This window comes from Chaetodon auriga, chromosome 1 (assembly GCF_051107435.1).
Source record: "Chaetodon auriga isolate fChaAug3 chromosome 1, fChaAug3.hap1, whole genome shotgun sequence".
Classification (NCBI taxonomy): domain Eukaryota; kingdom Metazoa; phylum Chordata; class Actinopteri; order Chaetodontiformes; family Chaetodontidae; genus Chaetodon; species Chaetodon auriga.
In genome coordinates, this window is record NC_135074.1 from 28,412,085 (window position 1) to 28,432,910 (window position 20,826).

Here is a 20,826-nt window from a genome sequence, read left to right on the forward strand (position 1 = left end):
CTCTGTCTTCAGACTGTTTGTCGAACAGATTTAGTACAAAAGCAGGGTGGGCTTCCTTGAAGAAGGTATATGCCATAACTTGGTCTCAAAAAACAGGAAAAAATTAAAGTACATGAAATAAATTTCTTTCTTGTGAAACAATAAAAAATATGGAATTAAATGCATAAAGTAAAACATAGACGTCTTTTTCTAAGCCGTACATTTGTCACATGGTTCATTCAGTGGCCAGGAGCCCATCATGTCCACCACCACTCCACTAAATCCTCAGCCCCATAATCTCCCATAAACACTCCCTGACTGTGAAGCCTCCTTGGCACTGCCAGCATGTGTATGCCAGCCCCATATAACCATTAGCACCGTTAAGCCTGTGCTTCTCACCCCCAATCCCCACTCCTCACAGCAAAGGTGAGTCTGTCTGATGATTACCTCTCTTTGCACTATGGGTGGCATTAATCCTCAATTCTGGCAAGAAATCTTTGAAAACAGAAAGAGTACTTATCCATCCCTATCCACCAAAGTCTTAAGCTGCCTCTCATTATCAGCAAAGGTTTGCATACTGCAGGAATTGAATTTCATTTGCTCTATATCCCCGTAGTTTCATCCCTCCCTCCTCCCCATCATAACCCCCCATCAATTTTTTGCTCATCTTCATCCCCCAGCTTTATTTGCATGTTCATACTTGTCCCTCTCTAACCCCCCTTCTACTGTAGCCACTCACATCACTCTGATCCCCCCCATACACACACACACACACACACACACACACACACACACACACACACACACACACACTAGCCTGTATTCCTATTAACCAGATCATTTCATCCTTCCAAAAATAGGGAAACTACAGTAAACAAAAATCAGAGGAAAACGCTGCCGGTGCAATCAGGGAACGTTTCTCTCCATTTCTTTTCAACTCTCCTCGCCGCCTGTGCTCTGTGCCTCTCTTTCTCCCAATGCACTGCAGCTCCTCCTTCCACCTCCCTCATCAGCTGCCCCTCCCTCTTCCTCTCTGTCTCTGCTAGGTGCAGCATGTATGTGAGCGTGTGCGAGCCAGCAGAGCCGCCTGTGTGTTTACATGTCAGCCTATCAGTGCTGCCGGATTTAGCGCATCTGGAGAGGACGAAGGCATTTCTCAAATGCCCCTCAGACAAGGGATTCTCATCGCTGCATATATCCCTCTTTCCCGTTTGAATCTAGCCTGTCTTGAATCCTGCATCCCTGTCTCCATGCTTTCGGAGGCATTTTGAATTTCCTTGGCAACATGGAGCTGCCTGAATTAGAATTCTCTGCATGACAGTCCTGGTAAGTACTCTGTCTCTATGGTGGGCTTTGAGCACTGAGGCATTGGATCAGATTTATTATGGTGCAGTGGTGGGGCCAGGGGATCGCCAGGGAGCAAATTAATGTCAGGAATAAAATTGTGTATCGTAGGCAAATGGAAGGGATGGAAAGAAGGAGAATTATTCACTGAAGACAGCTCCAGATCTTATTTGTGCTTTGTCATCCAGATGGATTTCATTTTGCTGTGTGCTGTGCAATCTGGGTTTGCACTGTCTATGGAACACACACACATGTGTGCATGTAACATATGAATGTATGTAGCTTAGATATTTTTTATGATGTCTATGTAAACACAGGTACACTGTAAACATTGTATTGTGCACGGATGCATGCATACACACCTTTAAGTCCTACCTTTTTATATGACAGTTAAAGGTGTGAGGCTGAGCAGGAGTGTCTGTTTGGTGTTTCTCTCTGAGTGTTTTGCCAGGGTGGTTGTTGTTGCTTCCTAATCTGCCCTCATTAACATTCATGTTCCTTCAAATGCCAGTAAACTCATCTAGACTCACACTTATTCATTCTCAGCAGCCTTCTGCTGTTGGCTGTTTCCAGTGGCTATGAGGGATCCTATGCAGGTGTTTGAGTTGCCACAGGTTAGACAGATGGGTGGTGGTGGTGGCGGGGAGGGTGGGTGTGGGAGGTGATGGGCAACTTTGTATGCCATATTATTTACGCAGGCCAGTTTAATTTCCATTGCTTGTTTTATTTGCATCTTCATAATCGTGGTTGCAACGCTCCAGCAGACAGACAGCTTTGAGGGGACTCTTCCTCTCTGTTTTTTTTTTTTTTTTTGGTTGTTGCAGTAACAACCTGTGCAAACGACAGACCTCCGACAGTCTCTGAGTGAAGGGTCTGCTCTTCACGTCAAAGCTTTATGAGCTGAAGCTCTTAATTGGGCCCCTGTAATCAGGTTATGACAGCTGATTGGAATCTTTGTTTTTGGTGGTTGTTTATGCGTGTCACTATGTGCACGTTTGCAGCTTCAAACCGCTCAATAAAATTTCAATAGACTGAAATGAGCAAGGCATGAACGTGTATGACTGGAATTTCTAATTACATCTGATGGAGAAATCATTATTACTGGGCAAACATTTTTTTCTGCAATCTATCGTCAGTTCTGTTTGCACGTCTGTAAGTGTCTCAGTGTGTGTCGAATGCAATACCAGCATAAGTTTCTAATTATAAAATTTGTGGGCCGTTTGTGGGCATATTACATTCGTAAATCAAGACTGGAAAACAAACGTACAATTTCTTATCACCCTTACATTACCCTGCATTTCAATAAATTAACATTGATTTGATTATATAAGATGCAAATGTATGTTATATAAACACATTTATAGATTACCACAATATCTAACCTGCATCAATTCAATTCAATTTTTTTTTTTTTTTTTTTTTTGTCCCCAGCTTTAGGGGGACACGTTGGGCTGCAGTACTATTAACGTACAGCATAAAGATGAATCTGTGAGCAAACTGCTAGAATACTGTATTCATTTTTACTGGGGCGATATAAATATGCCTCTAATTGAATGCTAATCTTGCTCCATATCCTCTAAATATGTAAATAGGTTTGCTGTTTTGGTCTTCACCAACTCCTTAATATATGGCTCTTTTGGAAAATGTGACAATACGTCTCTGGTTAGTGACCAGTTTGTTTTTCTTCCATGTGGTGCTTGGCAGGTAGAGTACAGTGGGTTTAGCAGAGCTTCTTTTTTTTTTTTTTTCTGCTTTTAGCTGAAAACAGCTGCCTGCTGTGGCTGGAAATCATGCAGAGTGGTGTGACTGAACCAGAACAGTGAATTTGCAGGAACTAAAAGACGCTAAAACACATAGAGGGGAACTGCAGTCAGGTGATCCATTGACTCAGGGTTCATCACTGCGAGCACAGCCTTTCACATCACAATTAGTCATGTGGTTAATATAAAAGTATTTCTTTTACCAGCTATAATGTTTTCTACAACGGATCCTAGTGTATATGATTTTGCATGCAACTAACTATTTTCAGCATTGCTAAATGTTCTGATGAGATGATCCATGTGATTAGTGAGAACCTTTTCAGCCACCGCTAACCTACTGTCTGAGTACTTAACATGAGCTTTAGTAGATTGTACTGTATATAATTTAGACTAGACAACTGCTTCAAAGTGTTTTGCACAAAAACCTAATTGTTAACATGGCAAACATACTTTGAGATGCTTTTAGTTCAAATGCCTTCACTGGAAATCAGGGCCTGTTGTTTAAGTACCTATATAAGGCACACAAGCCCCACTGTCCTCTGAGGCTGCTCAGTGGCCAAGTTGTGTGTGCATACAACAGTCCATGGTAATATATTTGAATCATCTGTAACAAGTGACGCAAAGAGAGCTTGTGTAATCTGTGGGGTCCAGGGAGGTTCTTGCACTGCTCTTCATAAATAGTGTATATACTTAAAAAAGAAGTAATAATAAGCAGTTTGCTGTATGAACTCGCTTCACTCTGACATCTGAGGAAAAAAAGGTCAAAAGGTTTACGGCTGCAGCTAACAATGATTTCATTATTGATTAATCCGCTGATGACTTTCAGGATTAATTGATTAATCATTGAGCCTATAAATATCAAGTTTATCTCAGTTTCCCAGAATAAAAATTTCTCCTTTTGACCAACCAACAGTCCAAAAGTCAAAGACTCTTCATTTACTGTCACATGTCATAAAGAAAGGTAGCAAATTTAAGAAGCTGGAACCATGAAATGTTTGACATTTCTTGCTTGAAAAATGATGCTTGGTGTTGTTGTCTTTCAACTGACAATAATTATTTCCCCAGCACTGGTAATTCAATTAGTAATACCAGTAAAAGCATAGATGCACACATTTATACTTCAGTCTATTCCAAAGCAAACAAGGCAGCTTGATGCAATCAAAGCAGCGCTGCTGTTCATTTTTTCACAGTGGTTTGCTCCTTGCTGTCACATGCTTAATATTCTGTGACGTAGCAGTCTACATAGTACTGAACAAAAGTATATTGGAATGAAAATATACTGTACGTGCTCAACATGAGGAACAATGATACAGAATAATGTCCTGGCCATCTGAAGCTCTTGTAGGGTCTCTTCCGGTTTATTTTTCTCATGTTGGGTTTCGGGATCTAATTATAGCCCATTTTATTTACAACGGAAATCAGGGCACTCCTGCACATAACAGTTCATTTGTGATGCCCCAGAAAGGAGCAATGTATAAACTGGCCAGACGACATCTACGGTGTTACTATTAAAGCATTTTCTGAAACGAGATCCACATGAAATCAAGATGCTGCTGTATAATGGGTAACATCAGCCCCCTTGAAAAGGAAATGGTGAAAGTGACTGTGGTAAAGACCAGACCAAGTGTTTATAAAGTGTCTGCTGGATGGCGAGGTGACAGACGGAGGCAGATCTGTCACAGGATACTCAAATTTGCGTTCAACAAATGTATTCAGAAGGTCACAGTCCTGCTGCTCTGCAGCAGCCTTCCTCATTTAAATTTAATAATAACAGCTTTATGCAAAATATGAGACAGTTAGGGGCTAGTTGGATGGAGGACTGAGGATTCACTTGAAAGAAGGGACATGATGAATTATTGCTCTGTATTTCTGTGTACTCTAAACTGTGAGGACTGTGGCAGTAAGCAATTAATCCTCTTGCATCTTTATGCCATATTCCTCTATCAACACCAAGGCTGATGTTACCATCTCTTGGCTGCATGCTTCCGCCACCCAGCCAAGCTGCAGTTTACATCCATGCCTGTCCAGACTCATATAATATATGTGAAGCCATTGAAGGATGTTTTGGCAAAATGGAAATTATCACTATATTGAAATGTATGATTCTAGTGAACAATTTCCCGTGAGAAACATGCTGCCTTCGCTTGGAGACTATTTTTTATATTAGTACAGAGTAGAGGCTGAGTTTTTTGCAGGAATCCTGTGGGTCACAGGATTCCTCTGGGATGGGAGTCAATTTCACTATTCATCACGTGACTGGGACGAGGCAGGAAGAAAAAGTCAACTGCAGTTAGCAGGATGGGAATTAAAATAACAATAGGTCATTTTTTAACATAAATATGTAGTTCTAATATGAATAAAGACTAAACAATCTGTTTTCTTTCATGTTTATTCATTTTATAGGTATCTTGAGGCAGTGTTCATTTTGTTCTGTTACATTATAAAGGCTGGCGCTTTTATTTTTGAAACAGTAATGCCGGTAGGAGAAAAGACAGACGGTAAAGCTGCAGGTGGGTCTTCCAAAAAGAAAGGAGGGTGTCAAATTTTTTGTTTTTTTAGCAACTGGCTGATGAGGGCAATATTTATAAGGTTTTAGATGAAGTTTCTAATTGTGATCGATACTGAGTGACTTCATAATGTCCCTTTGCAGTTTTGCTTAGTTAGATGGTATATTAGTGTGTGCAAACGAGCAAGGATGCTGTGTTGGCTCCACAGCACACTGTTCCTGAGCAATGGAGCAAGTGGAGAAAATGCATCACCATTATTCAATTAGGGGGAGCAATGTTAGGGTTTTGCCACCTCACTTACTGTCTTTTACACAACATCATACAGTCCCCTCAATCAGGAGATCATATTTATGCAGCCTATATTAATGATCATTCCACTATTTTCAGCAAGACAAAAACAAACAATACAAAAAAACGAATCAGGTGTTTGGACCACCTTTGAGTTGGTTCAGTCGAGCCTGTCGCTGATGGTTTGTCACAGCATGCTTTGGCTGTCAATCACAGTCTGTTAATCCACGCAGGAGTCTGACTGTTTACAAAGGTGAGAAACATGCCATTTATTTTAACCGCTATCATGGACTGAAAATAGAGAATAGGGAAAGATAGGCCAGTGAATGAACCTGCTCGGCCCACTGACTGAATTTAAATGAGCTACAACTAGGATTGCACTGTTGCTGAAACACCAAACCAATTTGCCAGTCAACCTTAGCTAACTTTGTCACAGCTACTAATATTTTGCATTAGCCCTGTTGATTTGATTGTTTGGGATGTAGTGGTAGTAGTAGTAGTAGTAATAGTAGTAGTAGTTAAAGATATCTTGTGTTTTTATGAGTTTATCATTACTCGAATAGCGGGAATTCATACTTTACTCCTTTTACCCATTTTTTTTTTACCCCTTTTTTACCACTACATCCCCTCAGTGATTTTGTCCAGTTAATATCTCAGGCTAATTTCCTGCTCCGGTCTGTGCCTCGTCCCACATAACAGCAGATCACTCAACAGTAGGGGTAAGAGCATAGCTTGCAACCTACTAACAGCTACATAATAACTTTCTAAACAGAATATACAATATGACATAACCATTCTAATAATCATGTCCTGTCCTGATCCACCCGATTAGACACTGTTCTTGATGCATTCTGGTTTTCAGAGCACCCTCAATATAACTAATTCAAGAGGTGGTGTAGACACATTTTCAATGACAGGTCTGGACTGCAAGCAGGCTAGTCTAGTACCCACACTCTTTTCCTACAAGGCCATGCTGTTGTAACTTGTGCAGAATATGGGTTGGCATTGGCCTGCTTTCAAAAACCTGTGTGCACCTTTCAGCATTAATGGTGCCTTCAGCAGACATAAAAGTTACCCTCGCCATCACTTGCTGGCTTTTGGATATAAAATCACTTCATCATGTGAAATTTTGTATTAGCATACTCACTCTTGAGTGATGGCCAAAAACATGTTTTGTGAGGTTTTCAGTGACCTTGATCTTTGACCACTAGTGCATCACTTCAGTTCACCCATGAGTCCAGGATGTCATGAAATTCCCTCAAGGTGCTTCTGAGATTTTGTGTTCATGAGAATGGGACATACGTACACATAATTCCTTCAGCCCCAGCCATGCAGAGGTACAAAAAGTGCCAAGGCACTCTAACTTCATATTTGTTCTGTAGCCGGTGATTATTGCCTCAGTGATTTGGTGTGAAAATCTCTCAAAATCTCCCATTGTGCTTTCTATGAAGGGCTGTAAGAGGCTTGTCTGAGGTAAAGTTGCAGTCAGCATGGCATTTAGCCCTTTCTTTTCAATTCCAGTCCAAAACATTTTATATTCCCTGATGGTGAGTCGGGGATAAAGGTTTGTGTAATTTCCAGCTTATCCTACTTGACTTTAAAGAGGAATGGGTGTTAATGAAGAAAGGATCCTCTTTTGTAGTATTACTGTTCGACTTTGTCAATGAACCAAGAAACAGATCTGCATGGTAATACTGTATAACAGGTTAAATATAGTCCAGGGTCCTGTTTTTTCCAGTATTTTCTGTGGACCGGGATTATTTGGCCGTTTTAACGTCTCTTGTCATCGGATCTCACTGATCTTGTTGATTCTGAGCCAGTACAAGTCCAGCAGGATGCAAATATCTCAGCATCATGTCTTTAATTAAATTTTAATCTAATAACAAATAATGTGTTGTTGGACCAAACGGGAGTAGAGAATTTGAGTAAATAGTGTAAGACAGGTTGTATGTCACTTGAAAAGCAATATAAAGAGATGAAGAAGAAGGAAGAGGAAGTCTTTGGATGGCAAATTAAAATTCCATTAAACAATATTTTCCATATCAACACTAAATGAAAATACTAAAAGGGTTGTTAGTATTGCTGATCTCAGAGAATGAACAGAGCAGCCTGCAGCTCTGTGCAGCTTTCACCCTCTTCCAGTTAATTGTTTTGGTTCACCGGGCCGTCTGGTTGAGTCCCTCTGGCTCTCACTGACCCCCCCATATAAAACCGTGGGCAGCTGCTCCAAGCTCAAAAGCTTACAGCTCAAAAGCCCCCACAATGTGATTGTGCACTACCTGCCCAGTGTGAAATAGTCGAGTAGGAGCCACTATCTTTTGGAGAGTCGAGTGCCTGGCAAAGACAGTCGAACATCTAGAAACCCAAAGAGATACTTTTTCACCAAACAAGGACCAAAATGAAAGCAATTACTGGACCATTTCTCACATGGCTCGGCAAAGAGTCAAGTAGAGTTTCAATGCAGAATCTAAGTGTAAACTGAATGAGTAAGCATCCACGGGCCAACGTTAGGCCACATTCATCACAAGAACTCTTAACACTTGAAGGCTCTTGGGCTATGGCTTTCTGGACCTATTGGTCAAAGCTGCTAAATGAAATTTAATTTTAAAACAATCCATTCTGCAAAAGTGTTCCATTAGTTCATGAAAGAAAAATACAATCTCAAAACAGCTAATTTGGAATTTGCAATGTTTCAGTGTGTTACGAGCCATTTTGTTCCTACACTTTGCTCACCATAAATGTAACACCACCCAGCTCACAGCTTGAATGCATCCCCGTCGATTCCAGGTATCAAATCAACAACCATTCCGTTACCAACTGGCCTCTTTACTTCTCGAACATAGTAATGGTGAATCCATACTTCACATTTAATCTAATCCAACTACAGAAATTATATAACGATTTTACAGATAGTAACCAGACATCTATGGTACAGTCTGAAGAAGCTGTATAGGTCTACTACCAACCAATCAGACGGAACCTAGTCAAGTTAAGCAAGGTGGGACATTAAGAGTCATGTTCGTTGTATATTGTATTTTTAGGATTGTTAATGTATAGTAACAAAACAAATTATACTTGAGGTGAACATTTCCAGAACTATAAAATAAAATGCAAGCAAGATAGATTCACATATCATACATTCGATGTACAAAAACAAAAGAGAAATCCAAGGTACTCTGAGGTATCAAGGTAGTTCTAAGAGTAGTAGAAAGCTTTTATTCAAGCATAGCTGACACCCACATTTCAGCAGGAGTGACACATAGGCGTCAACAGCAAACACTTACGATTTCTCCTTTGTTTTTGCACATGCCTCTAACCTTCAACTCCAAAGAGAAACTTTGTCGCCTGAATTTAGTGTTTATATATATATATATATATATATATATACACACACACACACACACACACAGATATATACATATAATACAACATTGTTTGTAACTGGAAGGACTTAATGTTTTCAATTTATGGATTTAGAATCTTTGTCTGCATACACGGCAGAGGGTCCAAACAAATATGCTCCGTGTATGTGTGCATGTGTTTTTCCTTCATGACTAAACTACGTGTTGTTGTGGCATACCAACAGTTTGTAAACTTTAAGTATGCATGAACAGCAGGGTGCAGACCAATCGGAGCTTAAATGCTAATGCATCAAAATGAAAACATGCAGCACTTCCACGAGGAGGGCAAAATAGTTGATTATATCAGATGAGGATAATGAGGCATGACGTATCGGAGAAGAGTTGTGTGGCATGTTTTTTATTTTGTTGTGGCATATGAAACCAAAAGTTGTCTCCGTGGCACCTATGAGTGCATCTGTCTCCAGCTGGGACATCAACTTTGTCATGCAGGAAGGTTTGTGTTGCCTATTCCTGTTGTTAGACTGATGTCAATCAGTTTTTTTTTGTTTCGTTTGATTTTGTACTGCTTTGTTGTTGTTACTGGGTGTGTCTTGTTTATGTTTGTTTCTGTGGTGATCCACATCAGTTCTTTTATCTAGTGTTGTAATTCCAGGGAATCATGAGCAGCCTTTTGCTGCAGCAGACATTTTGAGATATTTTTGTCATAGTTGAGGATAGTCTTAGAAAAGGTGTTGTTAACAATGACATCAACTGGGAGGCACAATACCAGGATCCTGAAACTAAAACTGAAACTGGTAAATTGAATTCTGCCGTCATCATTTTCTCCACCTGTGCATTTCATACTACAACATATCCGAATGTCCTCCAAGAAAAGGCCTGTTGTATAATATTGAAAGTACTGGTGCCATCTGACCTTGGCACTCGAGTTGTCTTAAAGATCCACCGAATTGTTTGAAGTGCACTACATAAGCTGGGAGGATCAAAGATGATAAGGTTAGCCTTGTCAACTGACCACACAGGAGATGAGAGGGGCCTTCTGATCTTGAAGCTGCTTAATACCAGGTCATCAGTATAGAAGAAGAACATGAGAGAACAATGCAGTTTTTACTGACCTGCTATCAGCCAGCACCCTTTGAACACAGTAATGGTCTTGTGGAGGGGCATGCAGTCTGCAGTCTTAACATGAAAGGGCATGCCTTTATGAGAGTAAAGAAAGAACAATTCATTCTCACATTGTACATATGCAGCAGGGTGTGCAGTGAAATGGGTTGCAGCGCCCACTGTTAAAAGCTCATATTAATTATTGCTTTATTGTGCGATAAAATACAATGCGGAGAAAATATGTGTTGTTCTTCTTATGTGATTATGCAAATTGAAAAACAGCCACTCACGTGATGACAACAGTTTTTGTGTTGAAAAGATTTGGGATTGAATAAATATTACATTAAAAGAAAAGCCTACAACCTGCATGGCCAACCATGTTTCCTGACAGCTGGATGAATGCCGTGTTGGTCAGAGTGCAGTAAAGGTACTTTGAGAGGGACCGTCAAAGGGAAAGCTTAATGGACACTGTTATTTTCAGTTCCATTAACCACAGTTGTTGGTGATGTGTAGTTGGAAAACAGGCTTCTATGATCAGCTATTCCATGTCCTCTGAAATCTTCACGACCATTCATCTACACTGCCACCTGTCAAACGGAAAACTATGCAGCATGAATGCCAAAGCGTCAGTATCTGCCTGCATCTGCTGGAAAATCACTCTTCGACTTTATATACCTTTTTTTTTTTTTTTTTTTGTCCAAACTACTTATCCATTCATTTCAATAAATTTGAAATGATCCGTGCTCCACATCACCTTCTCCTAATACTATCATACTTTATTCTTTCATTTTTGGCTATTCCTTGTACATGTTTGCCTTTTCTTGCTTTTTTTATGTCCAAGCAGACATTTCCAGTTCAATCAGTAGGCTCAGTTTCTCTCCTCACCTTTCCTTGTGCCAATGTAATGTTATACACAATATTATGACTTGTGGTCATAATTTTTTTTCCACAGTGGCACAGAGCTTTGCCGGCGCACACTTCTTTACATCTTAAGCTTTTATGAACTGTTTCTTAAAGAGTGTGAAAAATCATTTTGGAAGAAACACTGCAGTAATGTAGTTTTACTGAAAAAATGCTATGAATACTGCTGTCTTTGGACTAGCAATTGCTTGGCTTCTGAACATTTATCACACTGGATTATGGGACATGAGGTGTTTTGAGTGGGTCGGTTATTTAGTTATTTAGTTTTGGAGTTATTTAGTTCCCTTTGGAACTACCACTGCCAGCCCGTTTTGTATGGAGTGGGCTGTCAGAGCTTCAGTATGAGAATTTACTGTGCATTAAGGAGGCATACAAACTGACACAGGTAATTAAATATTGTCTAACATTTTCATTTTCGGCATGATCCATTCCTTCAAAATGAAGCTTCTGTGTTTGCTCGTCTTCAACAGCGATTAAGCGATAATTATGCAGACTCTCCTTATTTCTCTTGACACTATCTCCTTCCAAAAATAAGTCTGAGTGTGGGTATCTTCTGCGTAACTTCTGAGGCAAAAGTGCATGTCTTTCTGGCTGAAAGGTCTATCAACTAGAGGATACTGCTGTCAAAAAAAGAAAGATTGAGAGTTCGCTGACCCCATGCAGGTGTGTTTCTGCATCTCAACAGGAGTATTTCCCATGCACTGAACCATTTTGTCCTCCTCTAAAATTTTGATCCTGGCATGGTGGAACATCAGGCCACGCAGTTTCTTTTTAGGTTTGCAGGGGCTGTTACCTTTATCTTAGACTTTCAATGAGGATTTGTTTTCATGGGATTTCTCATATCTGACTGCTTATTCTTCTGGAGGATGTAGATTAGCTGGCAAGCCTTGCCGGGTAAACACAGACACTTCAGAACTGCAATGCAGCAAGTATTTATCGAAATATACTTATTATTGCAGGTCATTGTATATTTGCAATATCATTACTGTTGGTATAATAAGCTGTGTGTAGGTCTGTACATGATAGAGATTTGGCTTCCATCTGAATATTTACATACCAATTATGATGCAACGAATTGGAAGATCGACGTTAACACATTTTGATGTGTTCTGTGTTGATATTTAAAGTACACATTAAAAAGTAAAGAAAATATTTGCCAAATGTCAAAGTGTCTGTTTGGACATGACATACTTAAAGAGCCTCTCAATATTCTGAAAGACTTGTCCATTGTAATCTCCCACTTCTGTGCAGCCCACCCCCAAGATTTTCTTGTTTGTTTGCTTTTTGACTTTTAAATGTTTGCTTTACATTTTCCTGGTTGAGCACACACCAGTGGAAGCTTTATCTTTATCTTTTAATCATATACACATTTACTTTGCAGCTGTGGTTTCCTTTTTGTTTCATTCTCACTATTCTCTAACAGTTGCAGAATAATTTAATCATTTGGGATAAGTTTGCCACTTAAAAAGCCATGAATAAGATGGGTGCTAATGAGCACGCTGTGCACTTCTATAATGAAGAAACCTATAGCTAGAAAACTGAAGTGAGAAGTAGTCTAGTGAGTACGATAATTTATAAACGCCATCAACAGAAACGAGAGCATTGCTGAGTGAAACGTGGGCTGTACACGAGAAATTATGGACTATATATGTTTGACTCTCAACAAACTTTGTCCACCAAAGACATCACAGTTTTTTCACTTTACTAAATGATCTTTATGAAAAAAGTCTTTAAGTCTGATGTATTTAATCACAATTAGAAAACAGTTCTACAAAGGACGGTCGTATTATTGAATGCCAATAAGCAGCAATTGTAAGCTATGAAGAAGAAAAAATAGACAAATCATCTGCGTCTAAACTGCATGTGCATCAATCAAAGCAAAAAGATAAATAATTTATGAAGGGAAATACTCTCAGAGGTCATGCTATATTGATGATTTCTGACAGTGGTCACAAGTTGATGCGATCTAGCGGGGACATGATAGACAAATACAGCATGCAGTTTATAGGGAGCTGACAAATAGTGTTCATTGGTTTGTATTTGCAACCACATTTTGGTAACTTTACAGTTATTTTTCATGAACTATTTATGTTATTTTGTCAATATCCCATTAGTTGTTCTAACATTGTGTTGCACAACCAAGGTACTTAAGAATAAATAAAAACAACCAAAGGGCATGTGTACACTGATGCGTATAACTCATTTGTCTGCATGCAGCTTGCAGACATTCAGTGACCCATTAGCAATGCACACCTCTTTTCGGTTTGCCCTGTATCAAACCACATTGCACCATAAGAGAGGAGATGCAGGGATTCAAGGCAACAAGGGTCTAATGGTGAGCTGAGCATGCTTTTGAGAGAAGACTACATCAGGGTGAGAGGTCCACAGAGAAAAAGCAAGCAGTCATAGAAGGACAGGAGTAGAAAGGCTTGTCCACTGGAACTCTGTCCTTGCATAATACCATCAAAAGTGGAACGGAAAGAATGAAGGTGGGGACAAAAAACACATGGACTAATAGATCAAGTGCTAAAATTTAATCCAAAGACTACAGTGTGTATATAAAGTACTGGCTTATTGTAAGTGGAAGGTTTTTTTGCCAACTTCTTTTGTTTTTTTCAGAATTACAGCTCAAGGTCAAAACATAGTGGTGATACAGTGAGCAGATCTGGGCTGTAAGGCCAGATTACAAAGATAGTACCCTGCCCTTACTAGACTCTGAATCATAAATCATGCATGGCATTCTGGTAAGAAAATCACCACTGCATTTGCATTCGCTTGTTTTCGATTAGCAGTGACATCAGTGAGCCTCATCTTCATTCATATCCCTGACTTGACAAGATAAAAAATCACATTCTGTGTCAAACAGATAAACATGTCACCCATTTTCTGCATTGAGTAGCGTGGTAATATTTCATTTTCACTCGAAGGTTTAGCATCTGTCACAACGTGCTTATGCTATGTATGAGATTTTTGCCTTTAAACACACTGAATTGCAGTTTTTGTTTTAGAAAGTGTTTATCCCATTGAAAAATTCAACATGCTATCCATTTGTAAATTCATGTAATTAGTGTGAGACAGAATGGAGTGGGAGTTCACAAAGGAACTACCAATAGACACTTACATTTTGACAGTCTGCTTTTTACAATACCCAATACACACTGGACTGACACCCAATGTGTCTGACATATGCAACCAACAGAAATTTACAGTTCTGGAGGAAGTGAAAATAAAAGCTGCAATTACCATTTCATTGGAACTAGTCACACCACAGTCCACGCTGCCTTAGTGCCATGACTTTAATTCACTTAGGGTGATGTGTAATTTGTGATTGTGCAATAAAAGATCATTCTAATCTTCGCCATCAAGAGTAATATCTTTTTAAAGTGACAGCAGTGTGGTAGACAGCCAAAGAGGTGCTAAAAAGCACTACACCGATAATTTCAAGGGCACTTACAAAAGCACTTCTATGGTGAATGAGTTACAGAAAGAACATGCAGTGCCCCTTCAGCTCCCATGTACTAGTACAATGCTCATTATGATGAATATTTGGACAGAGACTGCATTAACCTCTCATAATGGAATTTCCCAAAGACACCTTTCTTTACATCACTGTTTATTGTCAATTTCATAAGGTGGAATTTAATTTCCCAGTTGTAAAGCAATATAGATCTGCTACCTCTTGATCACATAAGCTAGTGCTTTGTTTACAATGTAAGGCTTTTAGATGATTTTTTTGCTTCGATAAAAATGCTGAAGTAAAAACATCAATTAAGTCCAAGCTGTCATTTTGTAAGCAAAGCACTGGTAAGGCCAGTCTTCTCAATAACAAACAAACCATAATGTAATTTCTTACTGTGCATGAGACTCTTCTAAGAGTGTGTCCCACAGATATAGTTGTGACTTAAATCATATGATTGATGGGAGAAGTAGAGCTTGAAGGTTTTAGCAAGTTAAAGTTCCCGTGAGTCAAAATCAAATAGGGGTTTAAAGTCCTCTGACAATCTCCCTCTCTCCATTTATCACTACACTACGGCAGCAATCTCTGTTTTATATCACTAGGGGGTCAACAGCTCAGCAGTGACATAGGATGTGTTAAACTTGCAAATTCTTGGAGGCACCATTTCAAGATGTACTGTGACTTTTTTGGTTGCTAATGAAAAATACATCGTATGAGCAGAGACAATGTGTCACTAATAAAAGCAGCAATTGTTTTCAGTACACTAAGAATTTCACCACCTGTGACGAAAGCCACCACAATGAAACTATGCAAGTAAAGAGGGAAGGAAGCTTATATCTTTGTAATGGTATGCAGATAAAAACATAACAAGAGCATGTGATATCCATGAAAATACAGTTTACAAAGGTTTTACATGTAACAAATGTACGTAGCTCAAAATAGCCAAAATCTGCCTGTAACTTGGGAGGATTCAGTAGCATCTGAAATTTGCATTGATTTGAAAATCAATGGTTCATCTGTAATGGCACAGTATTTAGCAAACAGTGTTTTCATAGAATGTAGTCTAATGTGTACATATCATAGGAAAACATTTCAGTGATATTACATATGGTTATGAAATGTAAGGGACGTATTGTAGAAAAACAATTATCAAATACTGAAGATACAGTTTTTCAGACATTTGGACAACTTTATCTACAAATGGAAACATTACGAATAATACACAATGCGGCCTGTTTTTCTGCAGTCTGTTTCATTTTGTGTGTTCAGTTGGAATTAAGGACATATGATTGTTATTCACGGTTTAATTAAGACTCAAAACGTGATAAGGGTCTGACTGGAATCCTGATTTGGTCTCTTAGAAAATAATGACAGATATGATTTCCATTTATCTGTTTGGATCTTTCTTTTCTAGTATGATACTGTACCACCATTCCACTCTACCAACCTCTTTTTTTCCATGTCTTCACAGGTAAGAAGTAGGATGGTGTCTGGGGAGGCAGGAGGGCACAGCTACTTGGTGGCATGCTGGCAGCCCATCCTGATCCTGATGCTAGGCACCGTCCTTTCTGGGTCCACCACTGGTTGCCCCTCCCGATGTGACTGCAACGCTCAAGAGCGGTCAGTCGTGTGCCATCGACGGAGACTGGCTGCTCTTCCTGAGGGCATCCCCACTGAAACACGGCTGCTTGACCTCAGCAAAAACCGTCTCAAAACTCTGGGGCCTGAGGAGTTCATTAATTACCCTCAGCTGGAAGAGCTCCAACTTAACGAAAACACTATTTCATCCATTGAACCTGGGGCTTTTAGCAACCTTATGAACCTTCGAATTCTAGGTTTGCGCAACAACCAGCTGAAGCTCATTCAGCTGGGGGTGTTCACAGGCATGACCAACCTCACCCAGCTGGATATTAGTGAAAACAAAATTGTGATTCTGCTTGACTATATGTTTCAGGAGCTGTACAACCTGAGGGCTCTGGAGGTGGGTGACAATGACCTCGTATTCATCTCACCTCGATCTTTTCATGGCCTCAGCAACCTTGAAAGCCTCAACATTGAGGGATGGAATCTGGCCGCAGTGCCCACTGATGCCCTTAGCCATCTGCATAACCTGTTGTCACTTCGATTACGCTATCTCAATGCCACTGTCATAAGGGATTACTCCTTCAAGAGGCTGTATCGGCTCAGAGTGCTGGAGATTTCTCATATGCCCGCCCTGGATACCATGACCCCAAAATGCTTGTTTGGACTCAATCTCACATCATTGTCTGTCACAAACTGTAATCTTACTGTCATCCCTTACCAAGCCATCAGTCACCTAAGACATCTTCGGTTTTTGAATCTGTCTTTCAATCCCATTCATACTGTGGAAGGGAACCAACTTTTCAATCTACAGAAGCTCCAAGCATTTCATTTGGCTGGTGGCAGATTAGTTGCCATTGAGCCCTACTCTTTCCGAGGACTCAATCACCTCCGTGTACTCAATGTATCCAGCAATAGCCTGAGCACCCTGGAGGAGTCAGTCTTCCACTCAGTGGGAAACCTGGAGACCTTGGCTTTGTTTGGCAACCCATTAGCCTGCGACTGTCGCTTGCTCTGGGTCTTCCGGCGGCGTTGGAGGCTGAACTTCAACAGACAACAGCCCATGTGTGCTTCGCCTGAGATTGTGCAAGGAAAAGAATTCAAGGACTTCCCAGATATCCTCCCTTCTGACTATTTCATCTGCCAGAAATCAAAAATCGTGGATTACAAGGTTCAAGAAAGCCATGTAGATGAAGGAACCACAGTTCATTTTACTTGTCAAGCAGAGGGTGATCCAGTCCCTGTGATAATGTGGCTATCCCCTAAGAAGGAGTACATCACTACCAAAACTGTGGGGTCAAGACTTTCTGTGTCTAACGAGGGCACATTGGAGGTGCGTTACTCCCAAATCCAGGACAATGGCACCTACTTGTGCATTGCAAGCAATGCAGCCGGCAATGACACCAAAGCCGCTCACCTTTTTGTGCATAGCTACTCACCGAATTGGCCCCACCAGCCAAACAAGACATTTGCCTTCATCTCCAACCAGCCCAGTGACGAAGGCGCCAATGTGACCCGGGCCACAGTTCCATTTCCATTTGATGTAAAGACACTTATCATTGCAACCACCATGGGATTTATCTCTTTCCTTGGAGTTGTCCTCTTCTGTCTTGTAATATTATTCCTCTGGAGTAGAGGCAAAGACAACACTAAGTCAAGTATAGAGGTTGAATACGTGCCACGTAAAGAGGAAACCGAGGAGGCCAGTCCAACTGAGGCACCCATACAATTCAACATGAAAATCATGTGAACATCAAAAGGAGAACATGTAAGCTTACAAACTGCAGTCGGGATGCATACTATCCTCGCTTCAAATATGTACTCAGTTTATGAGCGATAGAAATTGCACAGCAGCAAACGCATCTTGACACTATACCCTAAACTTTTTTTTTCTTTTTTTTTTTACTTCAGGGACTGAATCTTTAAAGGTGTTGAATTTCAAATAATCAAATTTCTGTAAATTTGTATTGGCAATTCTCAATCAGTATGTTAACATGCACTAAACCGGATTATTGTATGTAATCAAACTAATTTAATAGTTTGAATAAAGCACATGGATCACAGTAGACGGATTTCCCCAGTTTACATGGTAGTTGGGTTACTGTCTGGAAGGATTCAAACATTAGATTACAGGTATAATTTTTCTATCCGTACAAAATAAGAGAAAGATCTTGTTGTTATGATCTTCCTGCTGTTTGCTGTCTTTTGCTTTGATGGATGTACAAAGCACAATAACCCACTATTAGAACACAAGTTCTGTTACTTGAAATGTTAAATTGAAAGTTTCTTTTGTCCCATCACAAGCAATTGACAAGTATGCTGAGTATTTTTAGAAAAAATAAGAAGCATTAAAGAATAATACTCGTAAACTGTACTGCTGAGAGTTGTAATATCGCCAAAAACGACACATTTTTGGATCTGAATTCTGTGAAATTCGAATCATTTGGTGGGTTAGAGACAGAGGAGTCAGTGTATCTCCTGTCGCGTGTCAGTGAGAAGTGGTCCTGAACTATTTTCCAACATCAGTAAATTGTGTTTTGATGTTTTCTCTTTGGCACTGCTGTCTGGAAGAAACCATGTCCAAAACTTCAAGTATTATCCTTTATCTCCTTTACTTGTAACAAAGAAGCAATTTTGTCATTTGGGCTTCAATTTTACTGTCTATTAGTTATAATAACTGGAGTATGTCCTTAATCTGGTAACAGCTGAATAGGAAGTGGGTATGTTAACACACTGAATAAGAAAAATAAGCCAGTCCTACAGTATGTGCCCCTTTCTGCCAACAAAGGAAGTTTGTCATTAAATGTATTGACATGTTCAGATATACATATTTTCTGTATTTTATTCTTTCCTTGTACATTATGGTATGGCACAATAGTAATGCTTTTAATGGCTGTGGGTTTTGAACATATTACAATCTAAAGAGCAGATTAAATATTCAGTTAACATGTTTTTCATGTAACTTAACCAAGAGTGTGTTACTGCTTTACAGAGTGTATATGCCTACTTTTGAAAATAACCAGATTAATAATTAATCATCAAGTGTAACAAAGTTAATTTGTTTACCCATTTGGCAGCTCAATAAGTGCAAGCACTCTGGCCAAGTCCTGAGGTCATATTGTCACCGGTGCATCTTAAAAATGGTGACATTATTAATTTGTTGCCTTAAGTAACCCATTTTCCAGCTTTCACTGAGCAATACCCAATATTTATGTGCAAAATGGAGTGTTATGCCTCATAAGGATTTTATGTTGTCTAATTAATTTCACAGTCAAGGTCTGCTCTGAAGATAATGTGTTCATTAACTCTTAAAATACTTGTTTGAAAGGGATGGGCAGATGGAAATTCTATTAAAATAAATAACATTTTATACTACGGGGTGCTTATTTTATGCTAATCTACCATAAAAATGAATATGAAGACACATCTTTCATCTCTAAGAGCGATGATCACCTGTGCTGCAAGTAATGTTCACAGAGCTTATTGCTTTACTTATAAGGCAAATAGTGAAGTACACAGAATAGAATACACCTGACTCATCCCAGTGCAGTCTTTTAATGTTGGTACTTTCCAGTGCAGTCATAAAATCACATGGTGTTTTCAGACCTGGGTGTAGTGTTATAGCATACACATGTTCCTAGGGGTCCTTGTATTTGTACACTGTAAACCATGGCATGCCAAAGTGTGGTCATATTAGACCACAATATCCCATTTCTACTGTCACACCTCATTCTGAGTCCATCAATTTAAACTACATATTGTATGCTTCAGCTGTCCTTTGAGCTTAATGCTAATATTGTTATGCTACCATGATTATATAATTATTGTGCACAATCTTAAGTCTGACAATGCACAATGTTTTGCGAGGATAATGTGTACCTACAGAGCATTGGAGAACAAAAATTTTAGTAAGTTAAACCTACACAAAAGAACATTTTTGAGTAGTAAGCACACTAAATGTATTAGCTGTGGTATAGTAAGTATTGATTCTTCTTAGCAGTCATGAGTGCTACTAAATGGCAGGCTGAAGACGACAGTTGCTCAAAACAGAAACATAATTTAACTGTCAGCCTAATCCAAAATCTCAAGGACAACAAAGATTAATTTATTTATTATCTATTTTGACTGTGGACAAATTTGTAAAAACATCTCTTTTTCTTTTTTACATAAGTACAACATAACGTGACACTGCATGACAAATTTAGAGAGCTCATGACGGAGAGTATCAAACATGCAACACCCTGGATGTCCAAAAAAATAAACTGCTATGAAACTGACTCCAGGTATAGGAGTTAGTGAATTTTCAGGCATAGGCTTATACTGACTGACAAAGACGACAGGAAAGAGAAGCAACTTTAAGTGATACTCTCTGACAGGCTGTGTAATGCAGCCTAACCAAGTGCACGCTTTTCTCAATGAAAGATTTAATATCATGAAATATCTATTGCCTTTGTCATTTTGATCAGGTTAACAAAGCCATGTGAATGAAATAAGGCTTTGGCTACACAACCCCCATCCCTGACTAT

At 39.5% G+C, this 20,826-nt stretch overlaps 1 protein-coding gene across 1 annotated transcript; it reads left to right on the forward strand.

Annotated features, from left to right (window-relative positions):
• The first annotated feature begins 1,007 nt into the window (after positions 1–1,007).
• On the forward strand, positions 1,008–19,675 carry lingo1b (leucine rich repeat and Ig domain containing 1b). The gene is made up of 2 exons (XM_076733473.1): positions 1,008–1,305; positions 16,191–19,675. The coding sequence occupies exons 1-2, from the start codon at positions 1,294–1,296 to the stop codon at positions 18,048–18,050; spliced, it is 1,872 nt and encodes a 623-aa protein (XP_076589588.1). The 5' UTR covers positions 1,008–1,293; the 3' UTR covers positions 18,051–19,675.
• Positions 19,676–20,826: the final 1,151 nt, after the last annotated feature.